The sequence below is a fragment of the Channa argus genome, chromosome 12, assembly GCF_033026475.1.
Source record: "Channa argus isolate prfri chromosome 12, Channa argus male v1.0, whole genome shotgun sequence".
NCBI classification, from domain to species: domain Eukaryota; kingdom Metazoa; phylum Chordata; class Actinopteri; order Anabantiformes; family Channidae; genus Channa; species Channa argus.
In genome coordinates, this window is record NC_090208.1 from 13003125 (window position 1) to 13025928 (window position 22804).

The 22804-nt window shown below is 43.2% G+C and overlaps 1 protein-coding gene across 1 annotated transcript; it reads left to right on the forward strand.

The window, feature by feature from the left end:
- Nucleotides 1-1549: 1549 nt before the first annotated feature.
- On the forward strand, nucleotides 1550-22804 carry LOC137137136 (mucin-2-like; the record flags this gene model as incomplete). Its single annotated transcript, XM_067523074.1, has 6 exons — nucleotides 1550-2062; nucleotides 2161-2796; nucleotides 2886-3864; nucleotides 3979-5010; nucleotides 5242-6329; nucleotides 20897-22804. Coding segments are annotated over exons 1-6 (6156 nt in total), but the record flags the coding sequence as incomplete, so codon positions are not given.

The window sequence follows — 22804 nt, forward strand, 5'->3', positions numbered from 1 at the left end:
TTGTTAGTCCCCCTGCTAAAAAGTGTCACATAAATGAATTTAGAACAATATGGCATTGTGTTCAGTGGAGGACAGTTAAGAACACAAAACAGTAGCAAATGGGAATATGCAAAATGGTGACAAGTTGTGCAGTGAAAAATAACATACTGTTTGGGAATTAAATATGCCACAAAACCTAATGTGTTGTTCAGGTTAAAGATGATCATATTTCAAATTAAATCAAATATACAACATCAATGCTGTTTAAACACTAAATTTGTTATTAATTCACTATGCTGTCAAATACTGCAGGTTCAAGAACAGAAACTAAGGGTTTTGGAAAAGTCTTACTAAGTGTGATGATACTCACAGGTAAGTCAGCAATTGCTGTGAAATAAAGGTATTTTGCAGCTTTCTAACATAAACAACTAACTAATTCTTTTGCTTTTGACAAACAGTGGCCACTAACTTTGCTACTTGGTCAGTTGCTACAAATGTTTCAACAACAACAGAATCATTAACTACGGCCACGACGACACCAGATACTACCACCAAATCAGCCACAACTACTACACTACTGCCCACTACTAAAACCACAACACCCACTACTACAACCACAACACCCACCACCACCACCACCACACCTACTATGACACCCAGCACTACCACCACACACACCACTACCACGACAACACCCACCACTACTACAACGAAACCCACCACCACACACATCACTACCACGACACCCAGCACTACCACGACGACACCGACCACAACCACCACACCCACCACAACACCCACCACTACCACAACAACACCGACCACAACTACCACACACAACACTGCCATGACGACACCCACCACTACTATTCCAACACCCACCACTATCACCACAACCATGATGACACCCACCACTACCACACTGCCCACTTCCACCACACACACGACTACCATGACACCCAGTACTACCTTGACAACTCCCACCACTACCATAACGACCCCGACCACAACCACCACACACACCATTGCCACGACGACACCCACCACTACTACCACCACACCCACCACCACCACCACCACACCCACCACTACCACATCCACACCCACCACTATCACCGCAACGACACCCTCGACTACCACCACACACACCACGACCACGACGACACCGACCACAACAACCACGCCCACCACGCCCACCACTACCACCACCACACCCAGCACTACCACCACTACACCCAGCACTACCACTACCACTACCACACCCACCACTACCACCACACCTACCACCACACCCAGCACTATCACCACGACATCCACGACTACCACCACACACACCACTACCACTACCACTACCACACCTACCAGTACCATAACACTCACCACTACCACGACGAAAGCCACCACTACTACAACGACACCCACCACACCCACGACAACACCCACCACTATTACGACAACACCCACCACTACCACCACACCCACCACAACCACAACTACCACAACAACACCCACCACTACCACCTCACCCACCACTACGACACCCACCACTAACACCACACCCACAACTACTATGACCACACCCACCACTACTGTGACCACACCCACCACAGTGACCACCAAGATACCCACGGCACTCACCATACACACCACTACCACGACGACACCCACCATAACGACCACACCCACGACGACACCCACCCAAACCACCACCACAACAACACCCACCACTACTATGACCACACCCACCACTACCACCACCATACCCACCACACCCACGACACCCACGACTACCACCACACACACCACTACCACTACCACACCTACCAGTACCATAACACCCACCACTAACACGACGACAGCCACCACTACTACAACGACACCCACCACACCCACGACAAAACCCACCACTATTACGACAACACCCACCACTACCACCACACCCACGACACCCACAACTACCACTACCACACCCACAACAACCACAACTACCACAACAACACCCACCATTACCACCTCACCCACCACTACGACACGCACCACTAACACCACACCCACAACTACTATGACCACACCCACCACTACTGTGACCACAATGACCACCATGACACCCACAACACTCACCACACACACCACTACCACGACGACACCCACGACGACACCCACCACAACCACCACTACCAGTACCACAACACCCACCACTACTACCACGATGACGACACCCACCTCTACCACCACTACACCCACCACTACCACAACCACCACGATGACGACACCCATCATAACCACACACATAACTACCACCATCACACCCATCACTACTACGACTACCAGTACCACGACACCCACCACTACCACTACCACTGCCACACCCACCACTACCACGATGACAACACCCACCAGTACCACGACACCCACCACTACTACCACGATGACGACACCCACCACAACCACCACTACACCCACCACTACCACAACCACCACGATGACAACACCTGCTACTATGACACCCACCACTACCACCACACCCACCACTACCGGGACACCCACCACTACCACTACCACACCTACCACTATTATTACCACACCCACCACTACGACCACAATGACCACACCCACCACAACCACACCCATAACTACCAACCCACACCCACCACTATCGGGACACCCACCACTACCACTACCACACCTACCACTATTATTACCACACCCACCACTACGACCACAATGACCACACCCACCACCACCACCTCACCCACCACTACGACACCAACCACTAACACCACACCCACAACTACTATGACCACACCCACCACTACTGTGACCACAATGACCACCACGACACCCACAACACTCACCACACACACCACTACCACGAAACCCACCACTACCACTGCCACACCAACCAGTATCACGACTACCACACCCACCACTACTACCACACCCACAACTACTATGAACACACCCACCACTACTGTGACCACACCCACCACAGTGACCACCACGATACCCACGACACTCACCACACACACCACTACCACGACGACACCCACCATAACGACCACACCCACGACGACACCCACCCAAACCACCACCACAACAACACCCACCACTACCACCACACCCACCACTACCAGTACCATGACACCCACCACTACTACCACGATGACGACACCCACCACTACACCCCCCACTACCACGATGACAACACCCACCAGTACCGCGACACCCACCACTACTACCACGATGACGACACCCACCACTACTACCACGACACCCACCACTACTACCACGATGACGACACCCACCACAACCACCACTACACCCACCACTACCACAACCACCACGATGACGACACCCATGACAACCACACCCATGACGTCACACCCATCACTACCACTACCACACCCACAACTACCAGTACCACGACACCCACCACTACCACTACCACTACCACGATGACAACACCCACCAGTACCACGACACCCACCACTACCAGTACCACGACACCCACCACTACTACCACGATGACGACACCCACCACTACACCCACTACTACCACAACCACCACGATGACGACACCCATGACAACCACACCCATAACTACCACCATCACACCCATCACTACGACAACCATCACTACGACTACCACTACCACACCCACGACTACCAGTACCACGACACCCACCACTACCACTACCACTACGACAACACCCACCTGTACCACGACACCCACCACTACCACGATGACGACACCCACCACTACGACACCCACCACTACCACTACCACACCTACGACAACCAGTACCACGACACCCACCACTACCACTGCCACACCAACCAGTATCACGACTACCACACCCACCACTACTACCACACCCACAACTACTATGAACACACCCACCACTACTGTGACCACACCCACCACAGTGACCACCACGATACCCACGACACTCACCACACACACCACTACCACGACGACACCCACCATAACGACCACACCCACGACGACACCCACCCAAACCACCACCACAACAACACCCACCACTACCACCACACCCACCACTACTATGACCACACCCACCACTACCACTACCACCACACCCACCACTACCAGTACCATGACACCCACCACTACTACCACGATGACGACACCCACCACTACCACCACTACACCCACCACTACCACAACCACCACGATGACGACACCCATGAAAACCACACCCATAACTACCACCATCACACCCATCACTACGACACCCACCACTACCACTACCACTACCACACCCACGACTACCAGTACCACGACACCCACCACTACCACTACCACTACGACGATGACAACACCCACCAGTACCACGACACCCACCACTACTACCACGATGACGACACCCACCACAACCACCACTACACCCACCACTACCACAACCACCACGATGACAACACCCACTACTACGACACCCACCACGATGACAACACCCACTACTACGACACCCACCACTACCACCAGACCCACCACTACCGGGACACCCACAACTACCACACCTACCACTATTATGACCACACCCACCACTACCACCACAATGACCACACCCACCACTACTACCACGACACCCACCACTACTACCACGATGACGACACCCACCACAACCACCACTACACCCACCACTACCACAACCACCACGATGACGACACCCATGACACCCACACCCATAACTACCACCATCACACCCATCACTACGACACCCACCACTACCACTACCACTACCACACCCACGACTACCAGAACCACGACACCCACCACTACCACAACCCCTACCACGATGACAACACCCACCAGTACCACGACACCCACCACTACTACCACGATGACGACACCCACCACTACGGCACCCACTACTACCACCACACCCACCACTACCAGTACCACGACACCCACCACTACTACCACGACACCCACCACTACTACCACTACACCCACCACTACCACAACCACCACGATGACGACACCCATGACAACCACACCCATAACTACCACCATCACACCCATCACTATGACACCCACCACTACCACTACCACTACCACGATGACAACACCCACCAGTACCACGACACCCACCACTACTACCACGATGACGACACCCACCACTACACCCACCACTACCACAACCACCATGATGACGACACCCATGACAACCACACCCATAACTACCACCATCACACCCATCACTACGACACCCATCACTACGACTACCACTACCACACCCACGACTACCAGTACCACGGCACCCACCACTACCACTACCACTACCACGATGACAACACCCACCAGTACCACGACACCCACCACTACTACCACGATGACGACACCCACCACTAAGACACCCACCACTACCACTACCACACCTACGACTACCAGTACCACGACACCCACCACTACCACTACCACACCTACGACTACCAGTACTAAGACACCCACCACTACCACGATGACAACACCCACCAGTACCACGACACCCACCACTAGTACCACGATGACAACACCCACTACTACGACACCCACCACTACCACCACACCCACCACTACCGGGACACCCACCACTAGCACCACTACGACACCCACCACTACCACCACACCCACCACTATTATGACCACACCCACCACTACCACCACAATGACCACACCCACCACTACCACCACCATGACGTCACCCACTACTACGACACCCACCACTACTATGACCACACCCACCACTACCACCACGATGACGACACCCACCACTACCAGCACGATGACGACACCCACCACTACGACACCAACCACTACCCCACCCACCACTACCACTGCCACACCAACCAGTACCACCACCACACCCACAACCACCACAATAACGACACCCACCACAACCACAACCATAGCTACCACCATCACACCCATCACTACGACACCCACCACTACCACTACCACTACCACACCCACGACTACCAGTACCACGACACCCACCACTACCACTACCACTACCACTGCCACACCCACCACTACCACGATGACAACACCCACCAGTACCACGACACCCACCACTACTACCACGATGACGACACCCACCACAACCACCACTACACCCACCACTACCACAACCACCACGATGACCACACCCACTACTACGACACCCACCACTACCACCACACCCACCACTACGACACCCACCACTACCACTGCCACATCAACCAGTACCACCACCACACCCACAACCACCACGATGACGACACTCACCACAACCACCACTACACCCGCCACTACCACAACCACCACGATGACGACACCCATGACAACCACACCCATAACTACCACCATCACACCTATCACTACGACACCCACCAATACCACTACCACACCCACGACTACCAGTACCACAACACCCACCACTACCACTACCACTACCACGATGACAACACCCACCACTACCACGACACCCACCACTACTAGCACGATGACGACACCCACCACAACCACAACCACCACGATGACGACACCCACCACAACCACACCCATAACTACCACCATCACACCCATCATTACGACACCCACCACTACCACTACCACACCCACCACTACCACAGTGACAACACCCACCAGTACCACCACGATGACGACACCCACCACTACCCCACCCACCACTACCACTGCCACACCAACCAGTACCACCACCACACCCACCACTACCACAATGACGACACCTACCACAACCACTACCAGAACACCCATCAGTACCACGACAATCAACACTACTACGATGACGACCACTACCACTAGCACACCCACCACTACCGGGACACCCACCACTACCACTACCACACCTACCAGTACCACAACGACACCCAGCACTACTACGATGACACCCACCGGTACCACCAACACACCCACCACAACCACCAGGGAAACAACCACCACCAGCACAACATCTAAAACCACGGCACCCACCACCGCGCCCATGACACTGATCACCGTGACCACGACATCTAAGGGCACGACACCCACCACCACCTTGACACCGACATCTACAGCCACGACACCAACCACCACCACCTCGACGCCGTTGACATCTAAAGCCACGACACCCACCACCGTGACGACCCCTAAAACCACGACACCCACTACAACTACGACGACACCTACAAGCACAACAGAAGCAACCACAACAACAACAACAACAAAATCTGCCCTGACAACTACAACTGCTGCAGCAATCACAGAAAGATACATGAATTTCAAAACTAAAGACACATTTATAGCTGAATTGGGAAATATATCATCCCCAGCAGCTAAAAGTCGGACATCTAAGATCATTACAACAGTAAGTATCTCTCTTAGTGTGACACATATTTAAAAGGTTGGTATCCTCAGTCATCTAAAATGTCCCAGCGGTACGCAAAATTACATCTTTTCACATTTGCTTAAACATCCTCCATCTTTGCAAGCATATTCATTTTCAGCTAAGACCTGCACACTTCAATTTCCCTAGGAGTATTAAACTAATGATACACTGAAGAAATTAAAGACACACCTGCACAATTTATTTTAATTATACACATTTCAAAATAGCTGTATCATGTCTTTGGTAAGGATGACCCTGAAGTGAAAAAAGTGGGACCAGGCACAGACAAAGCAGGGAGGTTTGTAGGTGAAAACTTAGCAGTTTCTTCACAATATAAACCAACATTTTTGTTTTCATAATTTACATACACCAAACAGAAAAAAAAAATCGATAATTGAGGAAATGTATGCCTAAAAAAAAAAAAAAAAATGTCCTTGTATTTCTGCAGCTTGAGCCTGTCTTTCAAAATGAATTCTCTTCATTTCACTCCCTGCAAGTGAATGGATACAGGTAATTTTCTTTTATTACAGTCTCAGAATCTTAATTTTATTCCGTATTTTATATAAACAATGCAATATTAATATGAATTTCTTTTGTAGTAATGGATCAATCAACAACAACATCAAAGTTATATTTTCATCAGAAAGTGCCCCTAATGGCTCTCTGATGGCAAATGTTTTGATCACAGCTGCTTCAAACATCACAGTCTTCACCATTGACACCGGTTCCATTTCTGTGAATGGCACAGGTAAGCAACACTAAATCCCACTTTACGAAAAATTTAGAATGTTACACAACTGTTTATGTTAAAGTAACATAATTTCTTTCAACATGTACAGCAACAGCGACAACGGCGACAACGGCGACAACGGCAACAACAGCTTCAACAGCAACAACAGCAACAACAGCTGCTGCCACAACTACTACAACTGCTGAAGCAATCACAAAAACAAACCTTAATTTCAAAACTAAAGAGACATTTACAGTTGACTTGCTGAATTCATCATCTCCAGCAGCTATCAGTCGCACCTCAATGATCATTTCTAAAGTAAGTTTCTCTCTTACTGTGAAGCACATTCAAATGGTAGATATCCTCAGTCACTGGAAATATTATAGATCATGTCTACAATGTCCATATATCAGGCAACGTACCACTATTTGCTTTTGCTACTACTATTGCTATTTGATAAGGCTCCTTCTTTGCAAACATTTTCACCTAAAATCTGCACACCCAAATTTCCTTGTTATGTTAGACTAAAAATAAATAGAAATTAAAGACACACTTTCGCACATACTTATTTGAAAATAGCGGTGTCACGCTTAAGGATGACCATGCAATGGAAACAGAGGACCCAAGCACAGACAAAGCAGGCAGTCTGGTAGGTGAAGATTTAGCAGTTTATTCACAAGACAAAAATAAACTTACTGTACATTAGAGCTGACAATGGCAGTTAGCCAGAAGGACAAACCATGCAGAAGTTTAGAAAACAGTCAAAGCACCAAAATCTTCACAGGCAGAGACTAAGAAAGGGTGTAGAGAAGAGTGTATAAACAGTCCAAAAACCAGACAAACCGTCCAAACAGGGTTGACACAGTGAGGCTATACAAATCGGAAATATGGCTGGGACACTGAAGCCAAGAGGAACAATTGACAAAGTGAGAATGAATTGCATTTATGAAGGGGGAAATAATTACAAACAGAATTGAGATGAGTGTGGTTAAGAGCAGAGGCAGAACAATCAATGTAAGTGAGTAAGTGACCAGGAAGGTGTAGAGTGGGGTACAGCGCTAAAGGCAGAAAAGTTACAAAAATAAACAAATGTGAAACAACGTAAACCAAGGAGAACACTGTGACACTATATCTAATATTTAAATTAACATTTGTGTTTGTTTTTATATAAACAAAATAAATATGTCAGTCACTGAAGAAACTGATGAAAAAGGAGTTGAAAGAAATTGAAAAACTGTCTCTGCATGATGCAAATTAACACAATGCAGAAGTGAAGAAAACAAAAAAATTAAATAAATGTACTTAACAGACATTTAGTTTTTTTTTTTTGCAGCTTGGGCCCATCTTCTCAATTGCATTTCCTTCATTCCGCTCCCTGCAAGTGATAGGATACAGGTAATTTTCTATTGTTACAATGACAGAATATTATTCATTAATTTATATAAGAAATGCAATAATCTGAATTTCATTTGTAGTAACGGATCGATCAACAACAACATGACACTTGCTTTTCATCTGGATCAGCCCCAAATGGCTCTCAGATTGCAAACGTTTTGATCAACATAGCTCCAATAATCCCAGACTTCAACATCGACACCACCTCCATTACTGTGAATGGCACATGTAAGCAACACTAAATGCTGCCTTATCAAATATTTCTAACGTTACAAAACTGTTTATGTTAAAGTGTTTTCTCTCAACATTTACAGCATCAAGTGGAGTAAGCCACAAGATCAGTCTTGCCACTGCACCTTGCCTGGTGCTGCTGTCATGGCTGCTGACAAACCACCAATAGTGTCAATGCTGATGTTCATGTGAAATCCCATTAGAAATCACTGTTGTCACTGGATTGAAAAAGAACTTTTTTCTTATTATGTATGAAAACTTGTTTTATTTTATAGGAAAGATTTTCCAGATGATATATTCAAAGTTGGGATGCCAAAATAAATACTGTCTGCAGGTCGTACAGTGGCACTCCTTTTCCAACAAAATTTGTCTATTCTTCTCTAATAATATTTCTAGTAAATGTGATTATAATTTAAATTTGTAACATTTATGAGCAATAAAACTTAAACTGCACATATATTTCAGAGCTATAAGATTGAAATTAACCAAAGCTATTTATATTTTATGATATTCTGCTACTTGTAAGATCTCCTCATTCAATAAAGTTTCTAAAATAAAATAAAGTAAAAGTAAAGTAAAAGACAACATAAACCACCTCTGAACAAGTTCTTCAACGATTAACCAGTTGTGTTTTTATTTTAATGTATTAATATCATCATACAAGTCATAAAAGTGTATTCTCTCCCGTAGTTATCAAAAGCTGTAGTAACACGAGGTCTTCATGATGATCAGAATACAAACATTAAAATCATATATATGTACTAGTTTAGTCATGTCAACTGGACTTCTTTCTTCCTTATTGGAAAAACATTGCTACTCATCCAGGTAGATTCTAGATTCAACTACTGGACAAAGGAAAATGCTTGGAAAGAGCCCAAACCATCAACAGGGTGAGCCACAGCCACTTACTGTATCTAGGATGAGTAGCAAAATGTTTCCAACCAAGACTCTGGTGAGATGAGATCTCAGTTTATCATTCCACTTATTGGGGATATGGTTTCTGAAAGTCGTTTTTCCAAGCTCATGAGGAATCTTTCCCATGGGACTGCTTTTGACTGAAGAACAATGGCTTCTAACTAAATAGTCGCTTATATAGCGAACTAAGATTCGTCACCCCCCATCAAGAAACAAAAAGCTTGATGGGTGGTGACAATAACTCTCAATCCCAGATTTATAGATTAATTGGATACTAGTGTGGACAAAACATGCTGAAAATATTTTTACTTTCCACTACAAAGGTGAACCTCTACTTGTTAAATAAAAGGATATTTTAAAGGCTATGAGGGAAAAGTACAAGACGTTGTACTGATTCACTCACTTAAGTCACTGCTGCCATCTATTGGTAAAAAGAGATGTTACCAAATCCGGGGACTTTCATTTTATTTCATAAGATGAACAAAGACTTTAATATAAGAATAAGTAATAGGCCGTAGCCAAAGAAAACAAACAAACAAAAAAGTCTTGATATAATATACTATCATCATAAATTTCCATGGTGTTGTGTGCATCACACTAAAGAAGGGCCAGAGAAAGCAAAACAGAGAGTTGTCTGAGAAGAACAGAAGATAATTTAAAAATAAGCATCACAGATTGAACAGAACCTGACGTTCATTCAATCTGGAAAGACAAAAATCCCACACAACAAAATACTTTTATCATATCTGGTAAAAATCATTCACATGAAATGCTTGTATGTTGTGGTTAAACAACATATTTTAACAATGAGTCTGAAGCAGAATCTCTCACAGGTCCAGCTGCAAACATGTAACCACGCTGCATCGACAAAGCATAAACATAAACTGAGCTATTACAATAGTCTCCAAATCAATCTAGGACCCAACATGTTGACAACATGGTTTTGTTCCACAACAGTTTTCACCTTTAAATTTTGTCGAACAAATCTGATCTATATTTGTACCCTTTTGGATCAACAGCATCAAATTCAGTAATACTTAAAATGCACAGATTTCTCTGTGGAGTACCTTTGTACTTTAACTTGAATAATGAAAAGGAAGTAGTACTTTAACTTGTAGAGCATTTTCATGCATACACTTGTTGACACATTTAAAATTGATACATTGACAGTTTGTGTTTTTAAATTAATGTCAAACCCTGTTTTGTGGTTTGATGTTGTTAAATGAATCAACACATACGTTTCTTGAATAAAAAAATTCAAACCAGTTTTTCCGCCTTAATTACTTTAATTATATTCCAAGGGAAGGGCTTCTTACAGACAAATAACATGGTGGCCCAAGAAAGAATTTGCCTAAGGCACTAGGAAGACAATTATTTTAAAAATAATTTTTTTTATCCAGTCTAGTTTTACAAGTCTGTCACTGATCTTGGAACTGTACCCACATTAACAAAAAGTTAATAACACTAAACATTTTTTTTTTTAAATATTTCAAGTAAAAGTGAAAGTGCTCACTCTTCACTTAGACACTTAAAATACTGCCCGTATAGTGACATTAGCGAGTCATCCAATAAAGCTGTATGTGGGGCAGTAATGTCATTTAATTACATGACCACTAACCCTGAGCAATATATGATGACAGTGCTCATTCTCCAGCCACTTCACTGATATTTTGCAAGAGACCCCCACCTCCAGTGTTTTGCTGCTTGTTAAGAAACAATAGGGGTGGTGCAAGAAAATATATTCACACACTGGCATCAAGTACTTACGTGTTTTTAAGGCATTCAAGTGATTTCACCATTTTGATTTACCAAACCAGAAGTATCCACAGGATCCTTGTGTGGGCACTAAACTTGACTGCACAATTTGAGAGGAACAGTGATAGTAAGTGAAGCAAATAATGTGTTATAGTGTGATGGTGGATCTAAATTGAAAACAAAAAACCAACAATCCCCTTTTACATCACCCTGATTTCAATGGGAAGATGATGAAATACGTTACATTTCCTCAGCCTACACCGGATTGTATATGTATTGTAACTTTAACTTGCTAAGAACTGTGAGCATTACAAATTCCATTGCTGATCTTCAGCTACACAATGCTGTGAAGCATGAGATGAGAAGCACGAAGCTGCAGAGCACTGAAATACTACTAATTACTATGTTACAGCGAATGAAATTTTTTAAATGACACAATAATTGTCTATAATGAAAAGATGACACTTTAGAAGGTATTATTCATTTAATTGGACTGCATACCGATGTATGTACCTGTTATTTATTTTTAACTTTGTACTTTGAATGACAATTATAGGCTGCTCAACTGAGAACGGTCCATCACTGAACAAAAACTATGCACACCAGTATCCACCAGTAAACAGGTGTGAATAAAGACTAAACTAATGCGGTTCAACAGGTAAAACTGTACTTCCTTTTTGCTGTCTGTTCTTCACAGTGATGGGTCTAACAGGAGGCAAACTAAGCACAAGTATCAATATGTAAACTGATGTTTAAGGACCTTTTTATTGCTTTATCCATGGAAAAGTGTGGCAGTGGAAATGTTACTTTTGCACGTGTGCTTATTTTTGCAATGACTGGGATTTAGGAAAAAACCCAGAAGTATGTGTGTCTTTATAAATTGAATAAGAATACATATGCAAGTGCAAAGTTTTAGTTTTATGTATCTGGCCCCTGCAACAATAGGATCCACCACAGGGTCAATTAAGTCTATTGCACCTAGCAACTGTAGTAATGATATAATCAAAAACATCCATGGAAAAGTTATAACGTCAAACTTTGTAGGAACAAATTAACAAGACAATTCAATGTCTGCAGCATTGAATTACTAATACAGCATTCAAATGACACCAGCACTAACACAAATTGTCACCTCATCCTTACCTCGTACAGATAAAATCTGTTATCTATAAACTGTTTCTTTCAAAGATTTAACTGTTCATAGCACAGAATGAGCAGCATCAACAGTACAACGCCCACATTATGCACCACACCAATAAACCTGATTGCGGTGCCAACTCACTTCCTTGGAACAGTGCCATCCACCTCTTTTCATTTGTACTTGTATGTCAGCCTTCTTCATTTTCCCCAGGTACTTTCATCCTTAATGCATCAGCCAACCCAACAAAGGCATAAACTAGTTCTGCTTCTTTCTCTTCATCCAAGTAAATTCCCTCTTTTTTTTCAAATAAGTGTCGGCCTTGTTGATGTGAGCCTGCTCATCTTTGTTTACTCAGCTGTGACCAGGGACATTTTCCAGACCAGAAATTAAAAGGAAGCAAAATGTTTTCAAATACTACTACTAGTTCTTTATATTTTTAGAAATATGTTAATTCTGTTCAAAATATTGATACCAATCTTCTGACTGTCTGACAAATGTGAAACAACAGCCAGCAGCTGTCTAGCTTAGCTTGGCCTAAAAACTGGAAATAGAAGCAAAGTGAAATGTGAATCAAACAGAATGCAATGATTTGAAACTTATTTTTGATTGTAAGTAGCACAAAGACAATCAAATATTGAAACTAAGAAATGTTGTTTTTGGAAAACATGGTCAAGATGTGCCTAAAAAAATTGTATTGTGCAAATGTTTGCATCTCCACTGAAAGTTATGAATGATGAAGGAACATTTGTACAAGCTGAATGTGCATTAAATATTATGTTGATTAAGATCTTTGTCTTAGTCTTTGCCATTTTGAACTAAAGGGATTCAAACTTTTGCACCAAACTGTATAAGATAAGGGTATAATGCCTTTATAATTTGATGACTGACTAAATGTTGACATGTTGTTTATTAATGTATATGTCAAATTAATCTTACTGTCACGTTCCAGATCATTTTCTTGGGATGTTCTGTAACATCTTTTACTGAGTTTTGTTAAAGTCACATTGAGTATATATTCTGCAGTTATTGCTGCACATCATGAAAAAACTCACCCGGTGTGAATGTCGCAGGGTCAATTGATGCTAAATTTGGATGCAATGTTAAGATGTGACATTGCCACACCTTTTCACTCAACTAGTTTGTCAGTTGGCAAAAACAACTTTCAACAAACAAAATACAAGTGCACCGATGTAAAGTAACGAACTATGTGTTGTGTAGTAAAATAAAGTATTAAAATCAAATGACCAGATTTTGACATGTTGCATTTAGCCTGCTTATCAATTAGGTTTTTTTTTCTGTGTCAATGTGGTTGTGTACAAATCCTCTGCAGTTGACAGCCAGTACTTTGTACTTCACAGAGTAATGACTGTGCATCTAGCTTTTTTCTGCTGTGGCTGAAGAAACAAAGTGAAAACTAGAGAAACTCTTTGTATTTGTTGAAGAAACATATCAAGCAACATTTCAAGTGTTATTTGATATGTTATATCTGATACAAGATCTGATACCTATAATAGATAAATGGATTGAGTTATGTAATAGCATGTTTATTATAAAACAGGTTACTTAGAGTTTATGAGTGTAATATTTAAAAAAAAACAAAAAAACAAAACAACTAAATTAATCTTGGACTGAGTGTAATGTGCCATCGTAACCCCCGTGTTAACTTCTTTTTAGAGCTCTCTATGCACACAGGGAGAGAGGAAACCCCTGGAAAACGTGATTGGTTTAAATACAAGATTAGAAGCTGAGAAGTAAAATAAAAGGCTGAAGGCAACATTAAACAGAAGTCGAAGAGGTTTGAGCACTGTTGTACACTCGTCTTGTTGAGACAACTCGAGATTGTCTGCATTGATAACCAATATATAAATGTGAGGAACATCTCCTTTTTTAATCCATCTTACTTTAGACACAATATTGTTTGTGTGCCAGAATACTAGACAAAATGTGAACAGAAAAGCATTATGAGAACATCACAATTTAGTTTTAGTGTTTTCTGATTAAGAATGTATGAAACAGTGTGACAATGACTCTCGATTAATACAGTGGCTTGTAACGAGGCCAGAAACGGGGGAATAAAATTTAAAAAATGCCTATATAATGTTAAAATTGTTTATGGTTTTGACATACAAGAAAACAAATTTTGTACAACCATATACAAGAATACTGGGACCTCAATGCAGTAGTTTTGTGTGTGGAACCCCATTCATGCTGAGCTCGTGTGAGGAAGAAAAATGCTAAACGTTTTCAGTAAATCTGGTTTATATTATATTATGTTAGTTTTTTTTATATACTGATGCACCTTATTAACCACAGCTGCTCCAACTAGCTCATTGCATATAATAGTTTGAACAGATGAACATGCACCTTCAGCCACATGGAAATTGTACCCAAGGTTGAACCAGACTTTTGGAGACTTTTGATTTCTTTTGATTTTCAGATGATGTGAAACAACGAAGCAGTGTGTTTGAGGTGTGCCTTAAATTACTCCAATTAACTCAAATGTTGTCAATTAACCTTTTAGTAGCTTCCAAAGCCATAACATCATCATTATATCATCCTCTGGGCTTTCCCCAGTTGTGTAAAGGCATAATGATCTTAGTGTATGTGAACTTCTGACTTTGAAGAAAATAATGAAAAATAGTCTCTTATTATTCTCCATTTAGTAACTAGATATAATTTTAATATTCCTAACTGACCTAAAACAGGAAAAGTTTAGGCTGGTTTAATGTCAGACAGTGTTTGCTAAACACTGGTTTCAGCTGTAGTAAGAGAATCATCCTGCAGATTATTTAATACCAATAAGAAATCATAAATATTTGACACTTTTGGCCTCCACCTTCTGCATTTTGCTGCATTTTGCTGCATTTTTACAATTTGAATATCCATTAAAAGTGAAAATTCACCCTACCTCCCTTCCTCTTTCGTCATTAGCACATAGCCAATGGGAAACTTGCTCATCGTGGTTTCTAGTGTCGATATATTTGGTCTTATGAACAACTATGTGCATTGTAACATACTAATCCACTTCTCATGTAGGTTTGAAGAACCATTGTAAGCTAACAAAGACATACACAAGAGACATAAACAGACAGAAAACCATTCCCACTCTCATTCACACCTACTGGCTAGTTAAGCTGGGGACACACCTGAAGACCAGCAAAGGCTTGTAAGTTCACACATTCCACCAACTATCGCAGATTTCTAGTCTCTAACAGTCACCGATACCAATGGTTATATTAAATGTGTTTTTAAATAAAATCTTCGTGAGAATGACTGACTAATATCATCATCATAACAGCTGTGCTGAAAAGGTTTTGTTAAGAAAATGAGTCTAGAATTACAAAACAAGAGGCTCTGCTCTTAAGCTTTGGCTCACTTGACGTGTATCTATATTCCCCCCATTTTTGCCAACAGAGATAGAACAGCTAAATTACTTCCTATAAGTCAAAGAAACACATTTCAGACATTAATTTCAGACATGCCCTTAACTGGACTTTAGAGTGGATACGTTGTCAAGACACTATGGGTGAAATAAACAACAGAACAGCTCCTGCTTTGCTGTTTGCTGCATACGCAGAACCCCTAAGCAGCATTTAGGCTCCAGCACAACCAGGCTTAGGGTGGGTGGCTTTCTGCTTTGACCCGTTGGAATGAGTGGAAATCAAGACAAATACAATGAATTTATTCAAAGCAACAACAACAAAAGTGGACGTTCAGTCAGACACATTGGGCCCACTTTGGGAACTTTTGAAATGGTGTGTCTGCACCTATAACTTCCCACAACACCGCAAACTTTTTTAGCACCAGCTGCTACTAGTCATAAAAAAACATTTTGTTGCGTATTTAGAGAACACGATTAAAACTGGATGATAAATTGCTGAATTCACTAGATAAGATGATAAGAGGTTGGAGTAAAATGAATGCTTCATATCAATAAATAAGGATCAGCTGGAAGGAAGTTGTTCTGCTCTCTGTAGGATATTTTTTGGTTAAATGATAGGTGCCCTGCTTAAGACATTTTGAGTGTGTATCCACTGAATATGTCTAGCAGCATCAGTACTATGAGATTGTCCAAACAACTGGTAAATATACCAACATCCTTTCTTCTCACACAACTATCTGGCCACTTCACTTCAACCTCACACACTGTGCTGAGGTTCCTGAATTTACAAATTTTTTGACCCATAATAAAAATATTCAACCCTTTGAGGTTTACGTCACAGATGTTTCAATAATTATCTCTTGAAATAAAGTTACCTGTATAATTAAGGGCATCAGCGACTGTGCAGGAAGAGGATTGGTGACGGAGGAAACCAAGACTCCTACGATTTCTCTAAACCTTCAGTTGCTGACATGTTGGTTGGTTTTAGGAATTTTATAGGATTTGGTGACGACAAAAATACAAATTTACAAAGACAAAATTAACACTGATGGACAGTGGATCAGTAAAGAAGTTAGTCATCTGTTATTACCTGTTTATCCATCAAAACCATCAAAATCTTATTACTTGTTTTTACATCCTTTTACATCTTCCAAAATACGTTACTAAGTCTTGTTTAGGTCACAATAACTTTGTGTATCTTGTAGTAATCTCAGCCAACCAGTAAATTATCATCAAAACAAAATTTGGATTCTATGTTTCAGTTAAAGGTGTGACGGTGTTGCCGCACCTCTGTGTTCTCATACTAGGATAATTTTGGCATAACTGGTTTATTTTGACTAAAAACATGGGTTTCTATATTCGGAAGAAGTAAACAACTTAAAAATACACATGCACCAATGTACTGTGACAAACCAAGTACTTGCATAGTCAAATAATTAGAATCTTCTAAAGTGAAATATTTAATCCTAAAAATCAAATTTTATAAATAAAAGTATTGTATTAATGTAGTCAAATGTGAGAAATAGTAATCAGAAAAATTTTGATTTGTTTTGTATCTGCTTTGGCTGAACAAAGAAAACAGTGCTAAACATACAAACTAACAGAGTTCATGTCAGGACTTTTGTCTGACAGTAGCCAGATGAAACACCTGTGTATTGATGTGGCACATGGGTGTCTTGCAGGTCTGTCTGAGTAACAGCTAATTAGATCCAGTGAGTTCACTTCAGTGGAAGATATAACCAGCAGCGCTCAGGGCTGTTTAGTTACTGCAATCTGGAAATGGATGTGGACCTGTTTGACCAATTGTTTGTCACATGGTTTGACCCAACAGTAGATATAAAAGAAAGCAGCAACAGGTGAATCACACTGGATGCACTGAGGAACCGAAGGAAGGGATTGCAATTCTAAAGAACATTTTTTAAATATATTCTTATATAGTTTGGGGTACGTACAATTCTATATGAATTTATTTTTCTATATGTATATTTTCTATATGTTAGGCTTCACTGTAACTTGTTTTAGGTTGTCTGCTGTTTTATTCTTGCCTTATTATACTTTTAGAAGATGTCATTTCTCTTTGTCTGCAAAATATCAAAAATGGGTTTTATAATTATTATACAACCTTCAAGAGCTTTTCAGCACAAATTTCAGCACATAAACTGAACCCCACATTAGTTGCTCCCAGTGAGTGCAGGCCAGCTGCATAGCATCTTTCCCATTAGTGTGAGAGTGTCTTTGTGATTGTAAATCAATGAATGAGAAGAAGTTTAAAGTGCTTTACTGATAAGGACGATAAGAACTAGATTAGTACAAGATCATTTACAAAGATTTTAAATGTACTTTTAATGGGTATAAATTAAATATATTTCACCGCCATCCTACTTTTTTGCACTTAGTAGCCAAATAATACCTAAAAAAGTTGGCAGGGGAATAAGATATGCCAATTTAAAATATATGGGTAACATTTATACATATTATTGAAAGTAGGCCAAATCAATTAATCAATTAAGATAAATTAACACATTTCTGTCTTTACAAAGCTTTTACCTTAGTACTTTATCTCGATAGAACCCTCTTCTTGTTCAATATTCAATATCACATGCTTGTTAGTGGACAAGTGAGTCACAATGGCTACCATCATTCTCACTGAATAGAGTAAAGTGTTGTAACACAGTCAGTATTAGATAAATACATTCAGAGCATTACTGCTTTGTGTTGAGTGGAGGAAAGTAAAGAACAAAACAGGAGCAAATAGCAACATGCAAAAAGGTGAAATGTTTCCTGTTTATTTCTAAGGTGCTCTGCAACCTTGTTACCATCACAAAATGACAGGAGTGGCAGACATGCGTGCTGACACAGCAAGCATTGTTAGATATACATATATTCCATGCTATTGCAAATTAATTGGCAGTTGATAAATGACTAGTCCAACAAGGTTTGGTATATTTTCATTGTAAAATAAATGACTAACATGAAGAGATCATCATGATAATTAACTATACTGTAGATACCTCCTCTTAAGTTTGACTCCTTGCACCTAAGAAACTGTGCACCTGCTATAGACCCTGGCTGTGAAGGTAATAAGTCATGCAACATTAACAGGCTGAGATGGAAAAGACAATAGAATTGAGTTGAGAAAGAATTGAATTTTGATTGGCTCCATATGCTGTGACTGACCCACATAAAAGCATCAGGATTAGTTCAGAACATCTTTGTATAATAATATATATTCCTTCTAGACTATATTTTCTATTATTTTCTATCTATTTCTATTTTCATGCATGTGCATTGAATAACAACATACTCTGTTTGGAAAGTCAGAAAAATGCATTTGGAATTAAATGGTACCAATAGAGATAATGTGTTGCACAGGTTACAAATTAAGAAAAAATTAATAGCTGCATTTAGTGATTTATACAAATGCTAATCCAAGTTTATTAAGTATTAATATGATCATATTTCAAATTAGATCAATTCTGCACATCGGTCTGCATTTTACATGCTGAATTTGTTATTAATTTACTATACTGTCAAATACTGCAGGATCAAGAACAGAAACTATGGGTTTTGGAAAAGTCTTACTAAGTGTGATGATACTCACAGGTAAGTCAGCAATTGCTTTAAACTATTGCAATTGAAAAAAGGTATTTTGCAGCTTTCTAACATAAACAACTAAATAATTCTTTTGCTTTTGACAAACAGTGGCCACTGACTTTGCTACTTGGTCAGTTGCTACAAATGTTTCAACAACAACAGAATCATTAACTACGGCCACAACGACACCAGATACTACCACCAAATCAGCCACAACTACTACACTACTGCCCACTACTACAACCACACCGACCACTGCCACGACGACACCCACCACCACCAAAACACCCACCACCACACACACCACTACCACGACGACACCCACCATCACACCCACCACTACCACGACGACACCCACCACCACACACACCACTACCACGACGACACCCACCACCACACACACCACTACCACGACGACACCCACCACCACTACCACACCCACCACCACTACCACCACGACGACCCCCACCACCACTACCACACCCACCACCACACACACCACTACCACACCCACCACCACACACACCACTACCACACCCACCACCACACACACCACTACGACACCCACCACTGACACGACGACACCCACCACTACCACACCCACCACCACGACGACACCCACCACGACTACCACACCCACCACCACACACACCACTACCACGACGAGACCCACCACCACCACTACCACACCCACTACCACACCCACCACTACCACGACGACACCCACCACCACACACACCACTACTATGACGACAGCCACCACCACCAAAACACCCACCACCACACACACCACTACCACGACGACACCCACCACCACCAAAACACCCACCACCACACACACCACTACCACGACGACACCCACCATCACACCCACCACTACCACGACGACACCCACCACCACACACACCACTACCACGACGACACCCACCACCACACACACCACTACCACGACGACACCCACCACTACCACTACGACACCCACCACCACTACCACACCCACCACCACTACCACCACGACGACCCCCACCACCACTACCACACCCACCACCACACACACCACTACCACACCCACCACCACACACACCACTACGACACCCACCACCACACACACCACTACGACACCCACCACTGCCACGACGACACCCACCACTACCACACCCACCACCACGACGACACCCACCACCACTACCACACCCACCACCACACACACCACTACCACGACGAGACCCACCACCACCACTACCACACCCACTACCACACCCACCACTACCACGACGACACCCACCACCACACACACCACTACCATGACGACAGCCACCACCACCAAAACACCCACCACCACACACACCACTACCACTACGACACCCACCACCACTATCACGCCCACCACCACACCCACGACGACACCCACCACCACTACCACACCCACCACCACCACTATCACGCCCACCACCACACCCACGACGACACCCACCACCACCAATACCACACCCACCACCACACACACCACTACCACACCCACTACCACACACACCACTACCACGACGACACCCACCACCACTACCACACCCACCACCACACACACCACTACAACACCCACCACTGCCACGACGACACCCACCACTACCATTACCACACCCACCACCACACACATCACTACCACGACGACACCCACCACCACACACACCACTACCACGACGACACCCACCACCACACACACCACTACCACTACGACACCCACCACCACTATCACGCCCACCACCACACCCACGACGACACCCACCACCACTACCACACACACCACCACCACGACACCCACCACCACCACCACACACACCACCACACACACCACCACCACCACACCCACCACCACACGCACCACTACCACAAGGACACCCACCACCACCACCACACCCACCACTACCACGACGACACCCACCACCACCAGTACCACACCCACCACGACACACACCACCACCACCACACCCACCACCACACCCACCACTACCACGATGACACCCACCACCACCACTACCACACCCACCACCACACACACCACTACCACGACGACACCCACCACTGCCACGACGAAACCCACCACTGCCACGACGACACCCACTACTGCCATGACGAAACCCACCACCACCACTGCCACGACGACACCCACCACTGCCACGACGACACCCACTACTGCCACGACAAAACCCACCACCACCACTACCACACCCACCACCACACACACCACTACCACGACAACACCCACCACTGCCACGACGACACCCACCACCACCACTACCACACCCACCACC